Source organism: Pongo abelii, chromosome 4 (assembly GCF_028885655.2).
Source record: "Pongo abelii isolate AG06213 chromosome 4, NHGRI_mPonAbe1-v2.0_pri, whole genome shotgun sequence".
In the NCBI taxonomy this organism is placed as follows: domain Eukaryota; kingdom Metazoa; phylum Chordata; class Mammalia; order Primates; family Hominidae; genus Pongo; species Pongo abelii.
Window position 1 is genome coordinate 44,194,786 of NC_071989.2, and position 22,766 is coordinate 44,217,551.

At 36.4% G+C, this 22,766-nt stretch overlaps 1 protein-coding gene across 7 annotated transcripts in view; it reads left to right on the forward strand.

Annotated features, from left to right (window-relative positions):
- NNT (nicotinamide nucleotide transhydrogenase) overlaps window positions 1-21,690 on the forward strand; it is a 101,346-nt gene extending 79,656 nt beyond the window's left edge. For 6 of the 7 annotated variants that reach the window (XM_024246779.3, XM_009240678.4, XM_009240677.4 and 3 more), the window contains 3 exons: window positions 16,284-16,402; window positions 18,816-18,931; window positions 20,452-21,690. In XM_024246779.3, coding sequence (XP_024102547.1) covers window positions 16,284-16,402; window positions 18,816-18,931; window positions 20,452-20,601 — 385 coding nt within the window. In that variant the 3' untranslated portion in view covers window positions 20,602-21,690. 7 annotated transcript variants of the gene reach the window in all.
- Window positions 21,691-22,766: the final 1,076 nt, after the last annotated feature.

The window sequence follows — 22,766 nt, forward strand, 5'->3', positions numbered from 1 at the left end:
AAAATCAAAACAGTGTCAGTAGTCATACAGTTTCTATTCTGGGCCTGGTAGTTGGATTTGGTTAAGTGATGGAAAAGCCAGATTTGGGCACAATCTATAATTACTCTCCTCAGGATGAAAAAGGTAGTTTTGGGACATGGTTTTATAGAGGACTGCGTTGATGTTTGCACCAGACCATCTGAGCTGATCCTTCTTAGGTGACAGCTCATCTCTTTGATGAGTGTCACAGGCCACATGTACAGATGGAAAATGTGACTGTAGCCTGTCAAACATTTCCTGATTCACATTCATAAGACAAGGTCTACTATTCTGCATTAGAAAAATTGTTCCCCTGAGATGTTTTCGTAAGCTCTCTTTCATATTTTTTTTTTTTCTGAAGAAGGGAAGGCCATGGATGAACAACAGAATTCAGAAACAGAGTAGCAGTTCAGCCCTTATTTGCCTTCAAAAAAAGAAAAGTACAAAGTGTTCTCTAATTCTGGCTTTTGGAAAGTTCTAGGAAGTTAAATGAACACTTTTTTTTTCACTATGAATTGTATGAGTGAATTCATCAGAACCGCTGCTTCTAAGAAGGATTTTGACGGTTTTAGAAAGCTAGGTGTTTATTCCTTTGCCTGGGAAGCCTCACCAGAGATGTTGACTCTACAACCCATCTCATTCATTAGTTTTTGTGGACAGCAGTTGCCTCATCAGGAATTTTTTTTTTTCACTTGCTTACCATGTTTCCCTTTGGATGGATAGACTAGCCCCACCCAGTTGGTCCAGGCCTTTTCACTACCAAGGATAATTTATCTAACAGGAACAATTACCCTGCTGACACCATGATTTGGAAATTTTTATTCAGAACTGATTCACTAAAATGATTGCTTAAAAAAAACCCTTTTCCTTGTACTTTTAATAAGTGTGATTTATAACTGTCACCAGAAGTTCTGATCAGCATGTGATAAACCAAAGAAACTTGCCTTTTCAGGGAGTCTATCATATTTTTCACAGGTGAAATGCATAATTAAATGTAAAAAAATACTGAATATAGTAATGAATCATTTGATTACCTCCAGAGACCCTCCTCAGAATGTAACACTGCCACATACAAACAGAATTCCAAAGGTCCTTGAGCTATAGCTCATACTAGGGACTCTTTATTGTATCCACAGTGGAATTTCCAGCCTGTTTTTGGGACAGAACACTGTGCAAACATTTTTGGTATAATTTCTAAATGAAGAGTTCCTACCTTAAGAAGCAGTTGGATTGGAAGATCTTTAAGTTCTATTTAAACCATTAAGGTTTTATAGATTTATAAATATTTATAGTTTTAAAACAGGGGAAGTTAGTAGATGTTTAACAAATGAGCCTTCTTTTTATTTTCTGTTTATGTATTTTGCCTAATTTGTCAACCTCCTAGAAGGTTATCATAACATATTTAGAAAAATTGTGGGATGATAGTATTGGGAAGGCAAAATTCCAAAATGCTATCAATGTACATTGTCCTATATCCAGCTTGATTTTAAAATGTAAAACAGAGTAAAATAAGGGAAAGTAACTCTGAACATTTGGAGTATGGACATAAATTTTGCATAGTGACTCACAAAACATGTAAGCAAATAGTTGAAGGTTGTAAAGACCTTCTTTTTTTAAAAAAAAAATCTGTTGATCCTTGTCACTATTTATAATAGCAAGAAGCTGCAAAATGGAAAAAGCACTCTAAATAGTTTAGAAAGGGGCCCAATTGTACTTACAGTTTCTTTGTGAAACTGTTGAATTGGGATGCTCGATTTAATTAAACATTCTTAATAGTTTATTGCTGAACTAGGTCTGGATATTTCCATAATACAAGAAGCAAAACATAGTTTATTTGAACAGTTGTGGTAGGATCCATGTGGTGAATGTTTTATATTCTTCAATAGCCTCACATGCCCAAGAAAACTGCTGTTATGTACCCTGGTAGGACATATTGTCTCCATGGTCTGTGATCATGGAAATTTCTGTTGTTGTGTCCCCTTTAAAACATGTGGTATCTGAAGTCTAATGTGAAGTTGTGAAAAACTCTAAAGAATGAGGTTTATGTCACCATATATTATAAAAGAGGCTTTTAAAAAATTGTACTTTTTGAATTGCTTCTTTTTCATATTTTACCAAGTATACTCAGTATTTGTGAATAGTTCTTGTATACACTCATATTTGTTTTTATTCTTCCTTGGTTAATTTAAAAGGTTCTGAAGATCAGGTTGTTTCATTTGAGTAGATTATTCTACTTTTTTTGAACTGTGCCTGGGTCTATTCTTAATTGATGACTGAAGCCTGAGCTTTTTTATTATCTAATGTTCTATGAAAGGCTTTATTGTTTTCATATTTGAGAGAGGAAAATAGCAAATACTGTTGAATTTTTTTTTTTTGCTTCAAGATATTGAAGAGATTATCCTAACTTGATGACATTTGTTGTATCTATCAACCAAGGAAACAATACATTTTTGCCTAATCATATCTGTTAAATGGTTAAAAATGGCCTTTTGAAAATTGACTATCAAAATAAATGTGTATTTGAATGTTAGTTTTGACCAAGTTCCCAGGGAGCCCAACGTTTACCATTATTGGCCTCAATCTAGATTGACTATGCAGTTTTTTAATATTTTTGATGTAGCTGCAAATACAAATAATTTCTGCCTTCTATTGGACTCTATTGATTTTTACTGGCATTACAAGATAAAAATTAGAAAAGCAACCCAGTAAGTGTTGACATTAGATCAACATTTGTTTTAATGTGAAAATGTGTGCTTCTTTGTATTAAGTGATTATTAAAAATATGCATTTATTTGAAAAACACAGATGAACATTTATATTATTATACAAAAACATATTTGAACAGGATAATTGCTGTGTACATTTATTGAACACTTGTGTCTGCCAGGTGTTGGCCTAAAGCACTTTGTATGAGAAGCTTTTTATAAAAACTACATCACTTAAATCCCTCAATAGTCCTCTGAAGAGATTTTATTATCAATCCCATGGTACACATGAAGGAATGGAGGTACACAGAAGTAAATTGTTCAAATGCTTTGAACCTGGCAGTGGCAATCTAGAACTCTTAACTGCTACCCTATACTGCTTTTCTAAATCCCTTCTCTAGAAAGAGACATAGATAGTATATAAATCAGTATACTTTATTGGGCACACTGTGTTGTTTAAAACCCCTTCTCTCCTTCTCTCTCTTGAATGGAGTCCTTACAATAGAGTGTCAGGAACTGATAAATAAGACATGGTTTGTTCCTATTCTCAAGGAACTCTTAGAAGAGCACAGTCATGTCAACCAGTTATGTTATTGTATAGTAAGAAGTAGATGCATAAAGGAAGAATTCTGAAAGCCTGCAAGGTCTTTCTATGACCTCATTTTAGTTATTTTCCTCTGTAGAATCTTGTCATGGTCAGGGATAGCTCATTCTTTTTAAAGCATGTACATAATAAAAGATAATGTTCATAGTTGAAAGAGAAGAACTAAAAGGTTGGTAGGTTTTGCATGTTGAAATTCTGGATATTCTTCATGTGGTGATGGAATATTGATGAGCTTTGGCCATCAGTTCCGGGAAATTGCTCATCATGGCCAACCATGTATTGTTGGCCCCAAGTATGTATTATAATTAATTTTAATACATACTTTGGGGTTTAGCCAGTTACATGTGCCAGAATTTTTTATAAACTCACATTGACTCATCAGTGTGCATATATAATCTCTCTACACATTTGACTGTATTCTGTTATTCTTCTCAAAACATTGGCATTCTCTTGTAATAATCTTGCACGTGTTTTTCTCTGACTTTAGAGTCATAAAGTTTAGCGTAATAAATTACTGTGTAAGTAGATATAAAATGATCGGTCTTTTGGGATATTAGGCATAACATGATGGTTATGTTGGTAATTATTTACCCTTTACAACTAGCTCAACAGAAACAGTGTCTTTATGCAGTCTGCAGCTAATCAAGGCATCAAAATGAGAACTAATATATTTAGAGGTCCTTAATATCTAATTTGGTCCAAGATACCTCAGTTAAAGCCTCAAGATGGTAGCCAGATGGATTAAAGATGACAAAAGAAGTATTAAAAACAAATAAAATTAAACAAAATAAGCTGGAATCAAGGAGGGATATAAAATTGAAATCCAAAAGTAATCACAAAGTATATATTGGGTCATTTAGCTAAAATAGAAGTCCTAGTTCACTGAATTTCGGGACTGGAGAGCTTTGTGGTAGGCAGAATAGTGGTCTTCCAAAGTGTCTACATCTGAATCCCCAGAACCTATCACTATGTTACCTTACATGGCAAAAGGGACTTTGTAGATTTGATGAAGTTGAGGATTTTGAGATGGGGAGATTCTCTTGGATCATTGGGTGGGCTCAGTGTAATCACTAGGGTCATTATAAGAGGGAGGCAGGAGGATCAGAGTTAGAGAAGGACATGTGACAGTGGAAGCAGAAGTTGGGGTGATGTAGCCCCCCACCAAGGAAAGAGGGAAGACTGCAGAAGCTGGAGAAGGCATGGAATGGACTTTGCCCTAGAATCTCCAGAAGGAATTTTTTAAATTATTTTTTTATCTTTTTATTTCAATAGGTTTTTGGGGAATAGGTGTTTGGTTGCATGGGAAAGTTCTTTAGTGGTGATTTCTGAGATTTTGGTGCACCCATCACCCAAGGAGTGTACACTGTACCCAATGTGTACTCTTTTATCCCTTGCCACCCCCACCCTTTCCTCTGAGTCCCTAAAGTTCAGTGTGTTGTTCTTATGCGTTTGTGCCCTGATAGCTTAGCTCCCACTTATGAGTGAGGACATATAATTTTCCATTTGGCTTTCCATTCCTGAGTTACTTCAATTAGAATAATAGTCTCCGGTTCCATTCAGGTTGCTGTGAATGCCATTGTTTCACTCCTTTTTATGGCTGAGATACCACATTTTCTTTATCCACTTATTGATTGATGGGCATTTGGGCTAGTTCCATATTTTTGCAATAGCAAATTGTGCTGTTGTAAACGTGTGTGCAAGTATCTTTTTTGTATAATGAATTCTTTTCCTCTGGGTAGATACCTAGTAGTGGGATTGCTGAATCAAATGGTAGATCTACTTTCAGTTCTTTAAAGAATCTCCACACTGTTTACCATAGTGTATTGTACTAGTTTACATTCCCACCAGCTGTGTAAAAATGTTTCCTATTCGCTACATCCACACCAACCTTTATTATTTTTTGATTATGGTCATTCTTGCAGGATTGAGGTGGTATTGCATTGTGGTTTGGTTTTCATTTCCTTGATAATTAATGATGTTGAGCATTTTTCCATATCCTAGTTGGCCATTTGTATGTCTTCTTTGAGAGTTGTCTATTCATGTCCTTAGGCCACTTTTAGATAGGATCGTTTGTTTTATTCTTGCTGATTTGCTTGAGTTCTTTGTAGATTCTGGAGATTAGTCTTTTGTCAGATGTATAGATTTTGAAGATTTTCTCCCACTCTATGGGTTGTCTGTGAATTCTGTTGATTATTATTATTTTTGCTGTGCAGAAGCTTTTTAGCTTAATTAAGTCCCATCTGTTTATCTTTGTTTTTGTTGCATTTGCCTTTGGGTTTTTGGTCATGAAATCTTCACCTAAGCCAATGTCTAGAAGGGTTTTTCTGATGTTATCTTATAGAATCTTTATGGTTTCGGGTCTTAGATTTAAGTCTTTGATCCGTCTCGAGTTGATTTTTGTATAAGGTGAGAGATGAGGATTCAGTTTCATTATTTCGCGTGTGGCTTACAATTATCCCAGCACCATTTGTTGAACAGGGTGTCGTTTCCAGACAAAATCTCTGAATTGCCAGAAAAAGAATTCAGAAGGCCTATTATTAAGCTAATCAAGGAGGCACCAGAGAAAGGTGAAGTCCAAGTCAAAGAAATCAAAAACATGATGCAGGATATGAAAGGAAACATCTTTTGTGAAATAGAAAGCATAAATAAAAAGCAATCACAACCTCTGGAAATTAAGGACAGAGATAGAGAAATGTAAAATGCATTGAGTGTTTCAGCAATAGAATCGAACAAACAGAAGAAAGAACTTCAGAGATCAAAGATAAGCCTTTTGAATTAACCCAATCTGTCAAAGACAAAGAAAAAAGCATTAAATGAACAAAGCCTCCAAGAAGTTTGGGACTATATTAAACATCTAAAACTAAGAATAATTGGTGTTCCTGAGGAAGAAGAGAAATCTAGAAATTTGGAAAACATATTTGAGGGAATAATTGAGGAAAACCCCCTTGGCCTTGCTAGAGATTGACACATCCAAATAACACCTAGAAAAACTCAAAGAACACCTGGAGAATTCATCACAAAACAATCCAGAAGGAATTAAGGCTTCTCCGATATCTTGATTTTTTTTTTTAGTCCAGGGGAACTGATTTTGGACTTCTGACCTTCAGCCCTTAAGTGATAACAAATTTGTGTTGTTTGAAGGCACTGAATTTGTGGTAGTTTGTTACAGCAGCAATATGAAACTAATACAGACTTTAAATATCATGTAGAACAGCGATTCTTAGTCTTAAGTTCTCATCAGTCAGGTTTTGGGAAGAACAGTGGGCCTGGTGGGCCTGGGGGAAGCAGGAGACACTTACTGGTGATCTGGATTGAGAAATTAGGAAGCATTTTTGGTGTCCAGTATTACTTTTAATACCTCAAAAGAGCACACATGATTAATTTGAGAGGCAGTTAGTACTGTAGGATTGAGCTAGGGCAACATCATGTAGTTATTCTGGAAATCCTGGGCTCCCTCTAAGCTGCTTCTTGCTCTTACTAGTGCTTAAGACCATTGGTTGAAATCCCTCCCCGACCTTCCATAAATAAAAGGCTGTCCCAGCTTCCATAATGGTCTTGATCATGCCCACTGCCAACCGTCCTTTGAGTTATATGTAAAATACTCTTGGATTCATTTTGGACTGAACTGGGGGTTATGCATGAGGGCAGATTAATGAGCCTGTCTCCCTCTGACCCACAAAAAAGAAGCCTGAAATTTCCCTAGATAAGGCATTTGTTTTAAATTGTTAACAAAAAGCTTTTTTTAGTAAAAAATTTTTAAATTCTTTCTTTTGCATTTGAATATTTTCTTCTCTTCTGTGCAAATAAGAAATATTTGGTCATCTTCTGTGGTTTATTTGAAAATCACAGTTTTGCCTTTTTTTCTGGCCAATTGATCCAGAATTTTTTTTAGAGAGAGAGAGAGAGAGAGAGTGTGTGTGTGTGTGTGTGTGTGTGTGTGTGTTTTGAGACTGAGTCTCGCTCTGTCACCCAGGCTGGAGTGCAGTGGTGCAATCTTGGCTCACTGCAACCTCCGCCTCCCGGGTTTAAGCGATTCTCCCACCTCTGCCTCCTGAGTTAGGTGGAACTATAGGTATGTGCCATCATGGCCAGCTAATTTTTGTATTTTTTAAAATAGAGACAAGATTTCACCATGTTGGCCAGGCTGGTCTTGAACTCCTGACCTCAGGTGATCCGCCCATCTCGGCCTCTCAAAATACTCGGATTACAGGTGTGAGCCACCATGCCCGGCCAGAGTATGTTATTTTTTAAGTTGTTAGGTATTTTGTGTTTCTCTTGAACCTTATCCAAGTGCCCTCTGATCTTTTAAATCTGTGGTTCTATGAGCTAAATCTAGTTATTTAGTTTCATCATTGGGTTTAGTCAGTGATAAAAGAGTACCTTTGGTAACTGGGGGAAAAATCTCTGAGTTAATTTGAAATGTTGATTTGAAATTGATACAGTTGAAATACAACTTGGCATTCTTTCTTTGAAAGAAAATCATCTGATTAATAATGCAATGCAATACTTTAGATATATTACTAAGAATCTCTGTTAAAGTGAAATGACTTTTTCAATCTAAAACTTTTTATTTTAAGATACATTCTTTTGGAAATGATTTTCTTCCATTATTATTCAAAAATAATCACATGCTAGGGCCCTAAAATTTAATTATAGGATCTCTGCCTTTGTTGGGGCACAATCTCTGTGCCTTTCTTTGGTTCATAAAATAGTTAGAACATTGAGTTAAAATATTGTCAGTACTGTGTCCACCAAACAGTGCATTAAAATACATATTAATAAACTACAGTTTCAATGTAAGTTCTTCTTGGCAGAGATTTGGATGTTAAACTTGGTAAAATCTATTTTGTTAGGTATTTACAAGGAATTATTATCTGGGGAGAAAAGAAAAATACGGACTCTGTCCACATAATTAAATGCCCATTCAGCAAAGTGTACAGGTGGTTAATATTTCTAACAACTACTGTCTGATTATAGATCAGTTTTCATTGACGTAGTTATCAAAGAAAGCATTAAAAGTTTTAATTTTTTTTTCTTTCTCAGTTGAGGTTAGAGTAAGGGAACAGGGGCAAACTGCTTTGAGCTCTCTTTAAGACCATGCAAATATCTTGCTCTTCATCAAACTTAACTCCCTAGACTGAACGTGTGCTGATTTTTTTTTTCTTTTTCTTTTGAGATGGAGTTTTGCTTTCTCGCCCAGGCTGGAGTGCAGTGGCGTGATCCCAGCTCACTGCCACCTCCGCCTCCCGGGTTCAAGCAATTCTCCTGTCTCAGCCTCCCAAGTAGCTGGGGTTACAGGCACCCACCACCATGCCCAGCTAATTTTTGTATTTTTAGTAGAGACAGAGTTTCACCATGTTGGCCAGGCTGGTCTCGAACTCCTGACCTCAGGTGATCCATCCGCCTCAGCCTCCCAAAGTGCTAGGATTACAGGCGTGAGCCACTGAGCCTGTCCATGCTGATGATTTTTACGGTACCAATCTTTATTATGATGATTGCAAAATGATGATGTAAAAACCCCATCACATTTATCAGTTCATGGTCTACCACTGTAAGGGAGAGTGCTTCTTTGTTTGTTTGTTTATTTCTTACTGACTTATGAATCTGTTATCAGTATTGATTCCTGGTTTCCCACTTTCTGCAGTGGATTATAATCTCTTACTATTCTTTCCATTTTGATGTTCAAATAACTTTCTTGTTTTTAAACACTTTGTGTCATACATGCCTTTAAAGCCATGTGTTTGTGTCAATCTCATGTGCATTTTGCTTTGTTTGCATCCTTCTTTCTCACATACTCAAGGATTACACAAATTCAGCCCTTTCCCCTTTTTAAAAAAATTTGAATTGTTATTATACTTAAGTAAGCTTTATTTTTTTTTCTGGATCTGTCATCTTTTTCTTAGTTCTTCTTTTATTGTCCCTGAACCTGAGGGATTATTCAGCTATCTCCACCATAGAAGACAAGGTTAAAAGTCTGGAACTTGATGAAAACAGTGATGGTTATTTGTAAACTCAGGCACCTTGGAAACTTCCATTCATCATTTCTTTTCTCAAATTCCTGGTGATCAGTAGGCTTGGGAGTATATTTTGGTTATTTCAATATAATGCATTTTCTTTCTAAATCTATTTTTAATTTTCATGCTTAAACCTGCATATGAAAAGATATTTATGTTTAGAGTTGAGGTTTAGAAAAATATCTCTTATTTAATGAGCATGCACTTTGATTGCTGGAGAAATTTTTTCCCAAATATTTTCTTATTGCCACTGTAAAATATTAAATTTTTAAAGTAGAGATCTCAGCAGAAGAATCCATGTAACATTTGGAAATGCTTTCTCTGGAGCAGTTTGAAAACAGCTGTAGTAGTACTGAATATAGCTCGTATTACTACATGAAAAGTATGCACATAAATTGTCAGTATTTTGCATCATTCATTTGTTGTCAGGAGTGACTGAAACTCTGGTTTGGTACAGATGATGACATTAGGATAGCAATGTTTGGTTAAAAAAATAATCTTGTTTCTAGAGATTTAAAAAAAATTTAACTTAAGTGTTGAACTATCTGTAATATTGCCAAAAGTGATAGAATAATTCATGGTTGAAAAACCTAAAACCTGCATTAAGATGGTGAGGTTGGATGACCACCTGAAACTAATGAATGCCTTTAATTTTATTCTCACTTAAATAAAACTGTCAACAACCCACTGAAGGAAGGGATGCTGGATTCCTTTTAAAATAATCTTAGAGTATTAATAGTTCATTCTCTGCAGTTCATTTCTACTTGCTATCAGTGCTAATAAAAAATACCTATTTAGTCTTTGTCTCCCATTCCTGACATAAAGCTTATAAAACCCATGGAATTTCGTAATGCGGAATTTCGTAATGTTCCTGATTTGGCTAGGGTTGGCTATTGTTTGTGTATAGGAATGCTAGTGATTTTTACACATTGATTTTGTATCCTAAAACTTTGCTGAAGTTGTTTATCAGCTGAAGGAGCTTTGGAGCCAAGACTGTGGGGTTTGCTAGGTATAAAATCATGTCATCTCCAGACAGGGATAGTTTGACTTCCTCTTTTCCTATTTGGATGCTCTTTATTTCTTTCTCTTGCCTGATTGCTCTGGCAAAGACTCTCAGTACTGTGTTGACTAGGAGTGTTGAGAAGAGGGCATCCTTGTCTTATGCCAGTTTTCAAGGAGAATGCTTCCTGCTTCTGCACATTCAGTATAATGTTGGCCATGGGTTTGTCACAGACGGCTCTTACTATTTTGAGGTATGTTCCTTTAATACCTAGTTTAGTGAGAGTTTTTAACATGAAGGGATATTGAATTTTATTGAAAGCATTTTCTGCATCTATTCAGATATTCACGTGGTTTCTGTCTTTAGTTCTGTTTATGTGATGAATCACATTTATTGATTTGCATATGTTGAACCAACCTTGCATCCCTGGGATGAAGCCTACTTGATTGTGGTGTATTAGCTTTTTGATGTGCTGCTGGATTTGGTTTGCAAGTATTTTGTTGAGGATTTTTGCATCAATGTTCATCAAGGATATTGGCCTAAAGTTTGTGTGTGTGTGTGTGTGTGTGTGTGTGTGTGTGTGTGTGTGTCTGACAGATTTTGGTATCAGAATGATGCTGGCCTTACAGAATGAGTTGGGGAGGAGTCTCTCCTCCTTGGTTTTTTCCAATCATTTCTGTAGGAATGGTACCAGCTCTTCTTTGTACATCTGGTAGATTTGAGCTGTCAGTTCATCAGGTCCCGGGCTTTATTTTCGTTGGTAGACTATTTATTACTGATTCAGTTTCTTTATTGACCTGTTCAGGGAATCAGTTTCTTCCTGGTTCAGTCTTGGGATGGTGTATGTGTCCAGGAATGTATTCAACTCTTTTAGGTTTTCTAATTTGTGTGTATAGAGGTATTTGATAAAAAAGAATATCTGTCATTTGATGTATTTTTCCTCCAATTACAAGACCCCTAATTGTAGTTTAGAGTCTTCATTATTAGCTTTAAAGATGTAGAAAACTATTTCTCACTTATCTGGGCAAAATAAATGGCCATCTATAGCTCTTTTCAGGTCTTCTTTTTAGGAAGGGGTCAAGTCCTGTGCTCTTTAACCTCTTCCCTGATGCGCCTATATGAGGAGTGGGGAGGCCTGGCTTGACAGCAGTTCTTGAGAAAAATAACAAGGCATCTTAAATGACCATAATTTTTGTGTGAGGCAGCGGTGTGTTGTGGTGGCCAAAAATGCTGATACAGACTTAGGCTTTATCAATGGAAGATGTGAGGATATGGTTTTCTTACTGTGCCTTATGCATCTAGATCATGTCTAGCACACTGTATTCACTTTGAGGGACTGAGGCTTAAGCTGGGCATTGACAATATAGGATACAGATGACTAGGACAGCAGTAGGTCAGGATGTCTGTCATTCATTAAACAGTTGAAAGGACTGAGGATGTTTTGCTTAGGAGGCATCCAAGGTGTATTAGTCCATTTTCATGCTGCTGATAAAGACATACGTGAGATTGGGCAATTCACAAAATAAGGAGGTTTAATGGACTTGCAGCTCCACATGGGTGGGAAGGCCTCACAATCATGGCAGAATGTCAGAAGGATCAAGTCACATCTTACATGGATGGGAGCAAGCCAAAAAAGAGAGCTTGTGCAGGGAAACTCCTTCTTATAAAACCATCAGGTCTCACGAGACTTATGAAAGCAGCACAGAAAAGACCTGCCCCATGATTCAGTTACCTCCCACTGGGTCTTTCCCACAACACATGGGAATTCAAGATGAGATTTCAGTAGAGACACAGCCAAACTGTATCATCCCACCTCTGGCCCCTCCCAAATCTCATCCTCACATTTCAGAACCAATCATGCCTTCCCAACCATCCCCCAAATTATTAACTCATTTCAGCATTAACTCAAAAGTCCACAGTCCAAAATCTCATATGAGACAAGGAAAGTCCCTTCTGCCTATGAGCCTGTAAAATCAAAAGCAAATTAGTTACTTCCTAGATATAATTGGGTAAATACACCCATTTCAAATGGGAGAAATTGGCCAAAACAAAGGGACTAAAGGCCCCATGCAAGTTTGAAATCCAGTGGGGCAGTCAAATCTTAAAGCTCAAAAATGATCTCCTTTGACTCCATGCTTCACATCCAGGTCATGCTGATACAAGAGGTGGGTTCCCATGGTCTTGGGCAGCTCTGCCCCTGTGGCTTTACAGGGTACAACCTCCCTCCTGGCTGCTTTCATGGAGGGGCATTGAGTTTCTGCAGATTTTTCCAGGTGCACGGTGCAAGCTGTCAGTGGATCTACCATTCTGGGGTCTGGAGGATGGTGGCACTCTTCTCACAGCTCCACTAGGTGGTGCCCCAGTAGGGATTTTATGTGGGTGATACGACCCCACATTTCCCTTCTGCACTGCCCTAGCAGAGGTTCTCTGTGAGGGCCCCACCCCCGCAGCAGACTTCTACCTGGGCATCCAGGTGTTTCTATGCATCTTCTGAAATCTAGGCGGAGGTTCCCAAACCTCAATTCTTGACTTCATTGCACACGCAGGCTCCACATCACATGGAAGCTACCAAGGCTTGGGGCTTCCACCTTCTGAAGTAACAGCTCAAGCTGTACCTTGGCCCCTTTTAGTCATGGCTGGAGCGGCTGAGACACAGGGCATCAAGTCCCTACACTGCACACAGCAGAGGGACCCTGGGCCTGGCCCATGAAACCATTTTTTCCTCCTAAACCTCTGGGCCTATAATGGGAGGGGCTGTTGCAAAGGTCTCTGACATGTCCTGGAGAGATTTTCTCCATGGTCTTGGGGATTAACATTAGGCTCCTCATTACTTATGTAAGTTTCTGTAGCTGGCTTGAATTTCTCCTCAGAAAATGGGATTTTCTTTTCTATCACATTGTCAGGCTGCAAAATTTCCAAACTTTTATGCTCTGTTTCCTTTCTAAAACTGAATGCCTTTAATAGCACCCATGTCAGCTCTTGAATGGTTTGCTGCTCAGAAATTTCTTCTGTGAGATATTCTAAATCGTCTCGCTCAGGTTCAAAGTTCTGCACACCTCTAGGGCAGGGGTAAAATGCCATAATTCTCTTTGCTAAGACATAACAAGAGTCACCTTTGCCCCAGTTCCCAAAAAGTTCCTTATCTCCATCTGAGACCATCTCAGCCTGGATTTCATTGTCCATAACATTATCAGCATTTTGATCAAAGCTGTTCAACAAGTCTCTAGGGAGTTCCAAACTTTCTCACATTTTCCTGTCTTCTTCTGAGCCCTCTAAACTGTTCCAACCTCTGCCTGTTACCCAGTTCCAAAGTTGCTTCCACGTTTTTGAGTATCTTTTCAGCAGCACCTTACTCCCAGTACCAATTTACTATATTAGTCCATTTTCATGCTGCTGATAAAGACATACCTGAGACTGGGCAATTTATAAAAGAAGGAGGTTTAATGGACTTACAGTTCCACAAGGCTGGGAAGGTCTCACATTCATGGCGGAAGGCAAGGAGGAGCTAGTCACATCTTATGTGGATGGTGATGGTGGAAGGCAAGGAGGAGCAAGTCACATCTTATGTGGATGGTGGCAGGCAAAAAAAGGAGAGCTTGTGCAGGGAAACTCCTTCTTATAAAACCATCAGGTCCTGTGAAACTTATTGACTATCACGAGACCAGCATGGGAAAAGAGCTGCCCCCATGATTCAGTTATCTTCCACCAGGTCCCTTCCACAACATATAGGAATCAAGGTGAGATTTGAGTGGGGACACAGCCAAACCATATCACTAGGATAGCGGACGGGAATCTGAAAATAAAAGAGGTTGTAGATTCATTATGGTTCCAGATGGCACAACTACAGACCTTGGAAAACAATGAGATGGAGTTTCTCTTCGGGTCATATATATATGTATATATATACACACACACACACACACACACACACACACATACATATACACACATATAATTTATTTATCTTTGGCTTAATATGGATGAATATATTATATATTATATAATATATAATCTTATATTAAGACTGAATATATTAATATATGAAAATATATATATCGCAAATCCTCAAATAATGTCATTTTGTTCAGTATCATTTTGTTACCACTTTGATGAGAAAAAAAAAATCAATTCCCAGCTGGGGCCATTGTCTCTGTGGGGTCTGCACATTCTCACCATGCCTGCGTGGGTTTTCTCTGGATTCTCTGCTTTCCTCTCATATCTCAAAGATGTTCATGTTAGGTGAATTGATGTGTCTATGTGGTCCCAGTCTGAGTGAATATGGGTGTCTGGGAGTGTGCCCTGCAATGAGATGGTGTCCTGTCCAGATCTGGTTCCTGCCTTGGGTAAATAATTATCTTATTTGATTTTATTAATCTTTCCTAACTGTATGTATAGCTCACATTTATTTCAATGTTTAATATTAGAAGTGTTTTGGTCTTTATTTAGAAGTTTGGTGATATTTCTGTGGCCAGAAATATGCTGTAGGAACTTAACTCTTGTTTATATCAATTAGCCTAGAGTAAAATTGGTTTCATTATATCTTGTTTCACTTAAAGTTGCACTTTCTAAAAAGTTGCACTTTCTAAGAACTTATGGATGATAAGTGAGGACTTACTGTATATGAATGAATATATTACTATATGAATATATTTGCATACATACACATATATACACATACTTGCACACACATGGACACACACACACACATATATATGTAGTCTAGTAATGGATTAGACCTTAGAAGGGTCATTGAAGGTATTTAGGCTGAGGTTGGATGGATCTCTTCCAAGAGATAGTATAAACTGCATTTCTTTTTGGATTCATTCATTCATTCATTCACTTCTTATGGAGCCCTTTCTATGTGCCACACACTGTTCTTAGTATTGTGGAGACAGATAAATACTGGGCAAGAGGTTGGATTAAAAAACTTTAAAGACCTCATTATATCTGTGGTCAAAAGAAGTTGCTTGATGCTTTGGGGTCCTTTACCTTAAGTGTAGAGCTCTGCTTGTGTATTACCCACTCTGTGTTTTAGATGCTCCTGTGTGTTCCCATCACATGTCTTCTGTGATGTGGAGTAGTACTTTATATCATTCTCTGAGTGGCTGTAGGCTTTAACATCATGTGTATGACAACATTTTATCTCCCTACCTTTTTTTTTTTTTTTTTTTTTGAGACAAAGTCTTGCTCTGTCACCCAGGCTGGAGTGCAGTGGCACAATCTTAGCTCACTGCAATCTCCTCCTCCTGGGTACAAGCGATTCTCCTGCCTTAGCCTCCTGAGTAGCTGGGATTACAGGCACCCACCATCACGCCCGGCTAATTTTTGTATTTTTAGTAGAGATAGGGTTTTGCTATTTTGGCTAGGCTGGTCTTGAACTCCTGACCTCAAGTGATCTGCCCGTCTTGGCCTTCCAAAGTGCTGGGATTACAGGCATTAGCCACCATGCCCAGGCATCTCCCTACCTTTGAACAAAGTGGTTAAAGTTGAATGTGAAGTCAGCTTTTGATAGAATAATGTTGATTTTTCATGGGAAACATTTAATTCCAGGCTAGGTGAATAGGTTTTTAAAGATTCAATATTTATCAGAAAGTATGAGAGAACACAGTGCTTTTTAAATGTAAGGTGATGTTATTTATTAACATTATTGGAAGTTCACTGCACTGAAAACATATATGGAAGAGTCTGGTTCCAAAGTTAAGCTTTTATTTTTCTGAGGGAAGTTATAGTTTCTGCACACTGAGATACTGAATCTTCAACTTCAGTATTTGTAAATTGACTATATATCTGGACTACTTCTGTTTCATTCTGTAGAGATTGGATAGTACCAGAAAAAAGCAGAGGTGCCAAGAACAAAGTGTGCAGATTTGGAGGTGATATTGGGGTCTCTGTACATTATGTCCTGTCAAGTAAGGCCAGCTCTTCATTTGTTTCATGTCTAGGTTTGGAATTCACCCCGTTGCAGGCCGAATGCCTGGTCAGCTTAACGTGCTGCTGGCTGAGGCTGGGGTGCCATATGACATTGTGTTGGAAATGGATGAGATCAACCATGATTTTCCAGGTAAGTGATGGGGGCAATGGTGAAGTTTAAATATTCTTACTATGAATAAAGCAGTGCAGATGTGGGATATAAATTGTAGATTCAGTGAAGACTGACTAGTCAGATGAAAAAGAACTTGTACATGGTAGATAACAAGTTGAAATTAAATAAGTGAAACATAGTATTGAATAAGGTACAAAAGATTCGTAAACAGCACAGGTAAATTTTTCTCCTCTGTGAAGAACTGAAGGATGGCAAAAACCTTGGTGTGTAGCATAGAAATGTTGAAGACTGAGGATCTGGGCAGACCTGGCTTTTGAATCCAGATCCTGATTCTCAGTAGCTTGTTACTCAACCTCAGGCTCTTCATTTAAGAGTGCTTCTGTTGATAATTTAGTGTCTGATTCTTGCCAGTCTCTGAGATTTTACTGGTTTCCAATTGTACTAATGTATGACTGGTGAAGTAGTTTTCTCTTTCTTTTCTTTTTTAAAAATACTAGAATTTCCCTAGATAAGGTGCTGTACGTTATAGCTGTCATAGGGTAGATGTTGAATGGTAATGACATTTGGCCCAAGCCTATGCTTGTTAAAATTAAACCACTTCCCGTTGGCAAATATCCACTGTAAACTTAAAAAATGCTGTTTATTAGAAAAAGTATTGAAATTGTGTGTATGTCTAGATTCACATGGCATTTTTTTGGCAACAGTCTAAGGTAGTTTATATTGCAGTTCTTAAAGAGAAAACTTAGGCCATTTTAATTTTATGTCCCTTTTCAGATTCCACTGTTGTTAAATTATGTGTGACACCAGCCAGTTCCAGGAATTATGGACATGGCTTTAATGAAGATTTTGAGACCATTGTCTATTAGACATCAGATTGCATCTCAAGGGGTCATCTTAGTTTATTTTTATGTATATTTTTTAACTTTTATTGTAGATTCAGGGGTACATGTGCAGGTTTGTTACCTGGTTATATTGTGGGATGCTGAGGGTTGGAGGTAGTGAGCATAGTACCCCACAGTTTTTCAACCCTTGCCCATGTCCCTCCCTCCCCATTCTGGTAGTCTCCAGGTTCTATTGTTGCCATATTTATGTCCCTGAGTACCCAGTGTTTAGCTCCCACATATAAGTGAGAATGTGCAGTATTTGATTTTCTTTTCCTGTGTTAATTTGCTTAGGATAATGGCCTCCAGCTGTTTCCATGTTGCTGGAAAGGACATGATTTCCATCTTTTTTTATGGCTGTGTAGTATTCCATGGCACATATGTACCACATTTTTTTAATCCAGTGCACCGTTGATGGACACCTAGGTTGATTCCATGTCTTTGCTATCGTGAATAGTGCTGTGATGAACATGCTAGTGAATGTGTCTTTTGGTAGAAAGATTTGTTTTCTTTTGGATATGTATGCAGTAGTGGGATTGCTGGGTCAAGTAGGAGTTCTAAGTTCTTTGAGAAATCTCCAAATTGCTTTCCACACTGGCTGAACTAATTTACATTTCCACAAACAGCGTGTAAATGTTCCATTTTCTCCACAGCCTTGCCAGCGTCTGTTATTTTTTTGACTTTTTACTAATAGCCGTTCTGACTGGCGTGAGATAGTAATTTCATTGTGATTTTGCTTTGCATTTCTCTTATGTTTAGTGATGTTGAACATTTATTCATGTTTGTTGACCACTTGGATGTGTTCTTTTGAGAAATGTCTATTCATGTCTTTTGCCCATTTTTTAAATGTTTTTTTTTTAATTTTAAAAAATTTATTTTATTTTATTTTATTTGCTTGTTGAGTTGTTTAAGTTCCTTATAGATTCCGGATACTAGACCTCTGTCTGATGCATGCATAATTTGTGAATATTTTCTCTCATTCTGTAGCTTGTCTGTTTACTCTCTTGTTAGTTTCTTTTGCCAGGCAGAAGCTCTTTAGTTTAATTAGGTCCCACTTGTCAATTATTGTATTGTTGCATTTGCTTCTGAGGACTTAGTCATAAATTTTTCCCAAGGCTGATGTCCAGAATGGTGTTTCCTAGGTTTTCTTCTTGGACTCTTATAGTTTGAGGTTTAAGTGGTCATTTTAAAGGTTGAAAGTGGAATGTAAATATCATAAAGTCATGTGACCCTATAGTAAGATCATTTTGAGATCATAAAAGTTATAAAGTCAGATTAGGTAGATTTATTGAGAGGGGAGAAGCATAATAATGCAGGCTGTAGTCAAGATAGTCAAGTTCAAATGCAAGACCTACTGATTTTTAGCTGTGTGACATTGGCCGAGTTGCTTAACCTCTCTGATAAAGTTCTTTGTAAAGTGCCTGGCACAAGTGCGAATCCTATATTTTTGTTATTGTTATTATAAAGTAAAGATCACTATAATTTGTCTGAAAATATGTAAAAGTGACCATTTGAGTTTTATATTCTTTCTTTTTTGTTTTATTATATAGATACTGATTTGGTCCTTGTAATTGGAGCTAATGACACTGTTAATTCAGCAGCTCAAGAAGATCCCAACTCTATTATTGCAGGCATGCCAGTCCTTGAGGTCTGGAAATCAAAGCAGGTAAAGTTTCAGACTTGTATTTCATTCTGATAATCAAAGGTCACTTAAAATACACACACAGAACTTGCTTTGATCATTTGATAAGAAATGATGATGCCTTCTAGGAGGCCAGGAGTAAGAGCATGTTTAGGGCCCAGTTTCCTATATCCAGCTTCTGTCTGTTCTCTGGCCACCAGAGAACCTGAGTGAATTCCCTGATCACAAGTAGAACCAGATGAGATTATGTGGGTGGATTAACAAAATCAGTAACCACAGCTGAAAAAAGAGCTGTGAGCTTTTGTAATGAGTCTGGCTAAATTCCAGATCGAGTCCTGTGAAGCAGATGGCTTCCCTCTGGGACAGTGAGTAAGTATCAATCGCCTCCATATGCCAAGATGAGCATATTTTTTTCACTTAACTTTTTGAAAGGGAATTTATAAGTTGTTATAGAGTGTCTAGCAGAAAGGTGATTTAGAAATCCAAACAATAATGTGGCATAATGAAGCAAGCTTCGCTCATGCATATTACTCCTGAAAAAGCTAATTGCTAGATTTTAGATAACTCAAAGGCTTGTAAATTTTCCTCTGCCTCAGCAGTAGGCACATTTTACCACTACTGAGTCACCTCTGCATTTAAAAAATCATAACATAATGTACATTTCCATTTAATTTCATTTCTTTTTATTGTAAATATGGGAGTTTAGAACTTAGTATTTGTGATGAGTGAGTAGACATAAAATATATTTGTTTATGTGTGTATGAAAAATTGTATCAGTAGTCAATATTGGAGAATTTGCAGAGTGCATTACTATACTAATGCTATAAGAAGAAGAATACATTTGCACTGCTTCTATTTTTTAATAGATTACGTGTCCTAGTAGACCACAGAAAGGCTTTTCATTTCATTAAGAAATGACTTGATATTCAGCAGGACAGCAACATCCATAACACATGTCATTGTAAATGTCTATAACATATCAATATTATAGATTGACTTACCTCTTCCATTTTGATTTATAGGAACATTCTGTTAGTTATAGCTCTGTTATTGTGAGAAGCTGGATTGCTCTTTGGGCTTTTGTTCTAGAACTTTCTGATATACTTTAAAGTCATACAAAAGAATAACTTCCCACTCAACCTCATCTGTTTTAGAATTTGTAGTGGAAACTTATGCACTAAACTTGTTTTCTTTAGCACATTCATAGAAAGATGCTTATTTTACTGATTAGAAAATGGTATTCATGGTCTTTATAGAGAAAAAGCACTAAGAAGAAAATAATTGTAATCTTATCACTCAGAGATAAATTATTAACATGACTTTTTCTCTAATGGATATAAGAATAAGGGCACACCTAAGTATTAAAGTTAATACAATGTAAACATATGTTAAAAATATTTCTTGTGTATTTTTAAAGTCCCTGCACTAAAGAATTAGTAGTGGTACATGCCTTGTTCAAAGGTAGTGAAGAGCAATGTTTGTTTGCCTAACATGTCCTAGGTTAGTGGTTAAATACACTCTCTCATTTAATCTCTGGTTCTCAGGTGATTGTTATGAAGAGGTCTTTGGGTGTTGGCTATGCTGCAGTGGACAATCCAATCTTCTACAAACCTAACACGGCCATGCTTCTAGGTGATGCCAAGAAAACATGTGACGCGCTCCAGGCGAAAGTTAGAGAATCCTATCAGAAGTAAATATTAAGGATCAAGTTGTTGGCTAATAAAGCCACCTCTGCAGTGTGGGAACAGGCAAATAAAGTATCAGTATACATGGTGATGTACATCTGTAGCAAAGCTCTTAGAAGAAAATGAAGACTGAAGAAAGCAAAGCAAAAACTGTATAGAGAGATTTTTCAAAAGCAGTAATCCCTCAATTTTAAAAAAGGATTGAAAATTCTAAATGTCTTTCTGTGCATATTTTTTGTGTTAGGAATCAAAAGTATTTTATAAAAGGAGAAAGAACAGCCTCATTTTAGATGTAGTCCTGTTGGATTTTTTATGCCTCCTCAGTAGCCAGAAATGTTTTAAGAAACTAAGTGTTTAGAATTTCAGGACTTACATTATACATGGCTCTGAAATATCTGACACAATGTAAACATTGCAGGCACCTGCATTTTATGTTTTTTTTTCAACAAATGTGACTAATTTGAAACTTTTATGAACTTCTGAGCTGTCCCCTTGCAATTTAACCACAGTTTGAATTAACCATATCAAATCAGTTTTAATTTTTTAAATTGTACTTCAGAGTCTATATTTCAAGGGCATATTTTCTCACTACTATTTTAATACATTAAAGGACTAAATAATCTTTCAGAGATGCTGGAAACAAATCATTTGCTTTATATGTTTCATTAGAATACCAGTGAAACATACAACTTGAAAATTAGTAATAGTATTTTTGAAGATCCCATTTCTAATTGGAGATCTCTTTAATTTCAATCGACTTATAATGTGTAGTACTGTATTAAGTGCACTTGAGTGGAATTCAACATTTGACTAATAAAATGAGTTCATTATGTTGGCAAGTGATGTAGCAATTATCTCTGGTGACAAAAGAGTAAAATCAAATATTTCTACCTGTTATAAATATCAAGGAAGACCCGCTACTATGAAATAGATGACATTAATCTGTCTTCACTGTTTATAATAGGGATGGATTTTTTTTCAAATCAGTGTGTGTTTTGAGGTCTTATGTAATTGATGACATTTGAGAGAAATGGTGGCTTTTTTTAGCTACCTCTTTGTTCATTTAAGCACCAGTAAAGATCATGTCTTTTTATAGAAGTCTAGATTTTGTTTGTGACTTTGCTATTGTGCCTAAAGCTCTAAATATAGGTGAATGTGTGATGAATACTCAGATTATTTGTCTCTCTATATAATTAGTTTGGTACTAAGTTTTTCAAAAAATTATTAACACATGAAAGACAATCTCTAAACCAGAAAAAGAAGTAGTACAAATTTTGTTACTGTAATGCTGGTGTTTAGTGAGTTTAAAACACACAGTATCTTTTGGTTTTATAATCAGTTTCTATTTTGCTGTGCCTGAGATTAAGATCTGTGTGTGTGTGTGTGTTAAAGCAGAAAAGACTTTTTTTAAAGTTTTAAGTGATAAATGCAATTTGTTAATTGATCTTAGGTCACTAGTAAACTCAGGGCTGAATTATATCATGAATATTCTATTAGAAGAAAGTAAACACCATCTTTATTCCTGCCCTTTTCCTTCTCTCAAAGTCGTGTAGCTATATCTAGAAAGAAGCAATTTTGATTTCTTGAAAAGGTTCCTGCACTCAGTTTAAACTAAAAATAATCATACTTGGATTTATTAATTTATTTTTGTCATGGTAAAAACTTTAATTTATAAATATTTTTATTTAATATTATCTTATTCTTTGCTATTTGCCAATCCTTTGTCATCAATTGTGTTAAATGAATTGAAAATTCATGCCCTGTTCATTTTATTTTACTTTATTGGTTAGGATATTTAAATTAATATTCCAAAGGTTAGTGGACTTAGATGATAAATTATGGCAAAAATCTAAAAACAACAAAAATGATTTTTATACATTCTATTTCATTATTCCTCTTTTTCCAATAAGTCATACAATTGGTAGATATGACTTATTTTATTTTTGTATTATTCCCTATGTCTTTATGATATTTAAGTATAAATAATTAAAAAAATTTATTGTACCTTATAGTCTGTCACCAAAAAAAAAAAATTATCCGTAGGTATTGAAATGCTAATGTTGATTTGTCTTTTAGGGCTTGTTAACTATCCTTTATTTTCTCATTTGTCTTAAATTAGGAGTTTGTGTTTAGATTACTCATCTAAGCAAAAAATGTATATAAATCCCATTACT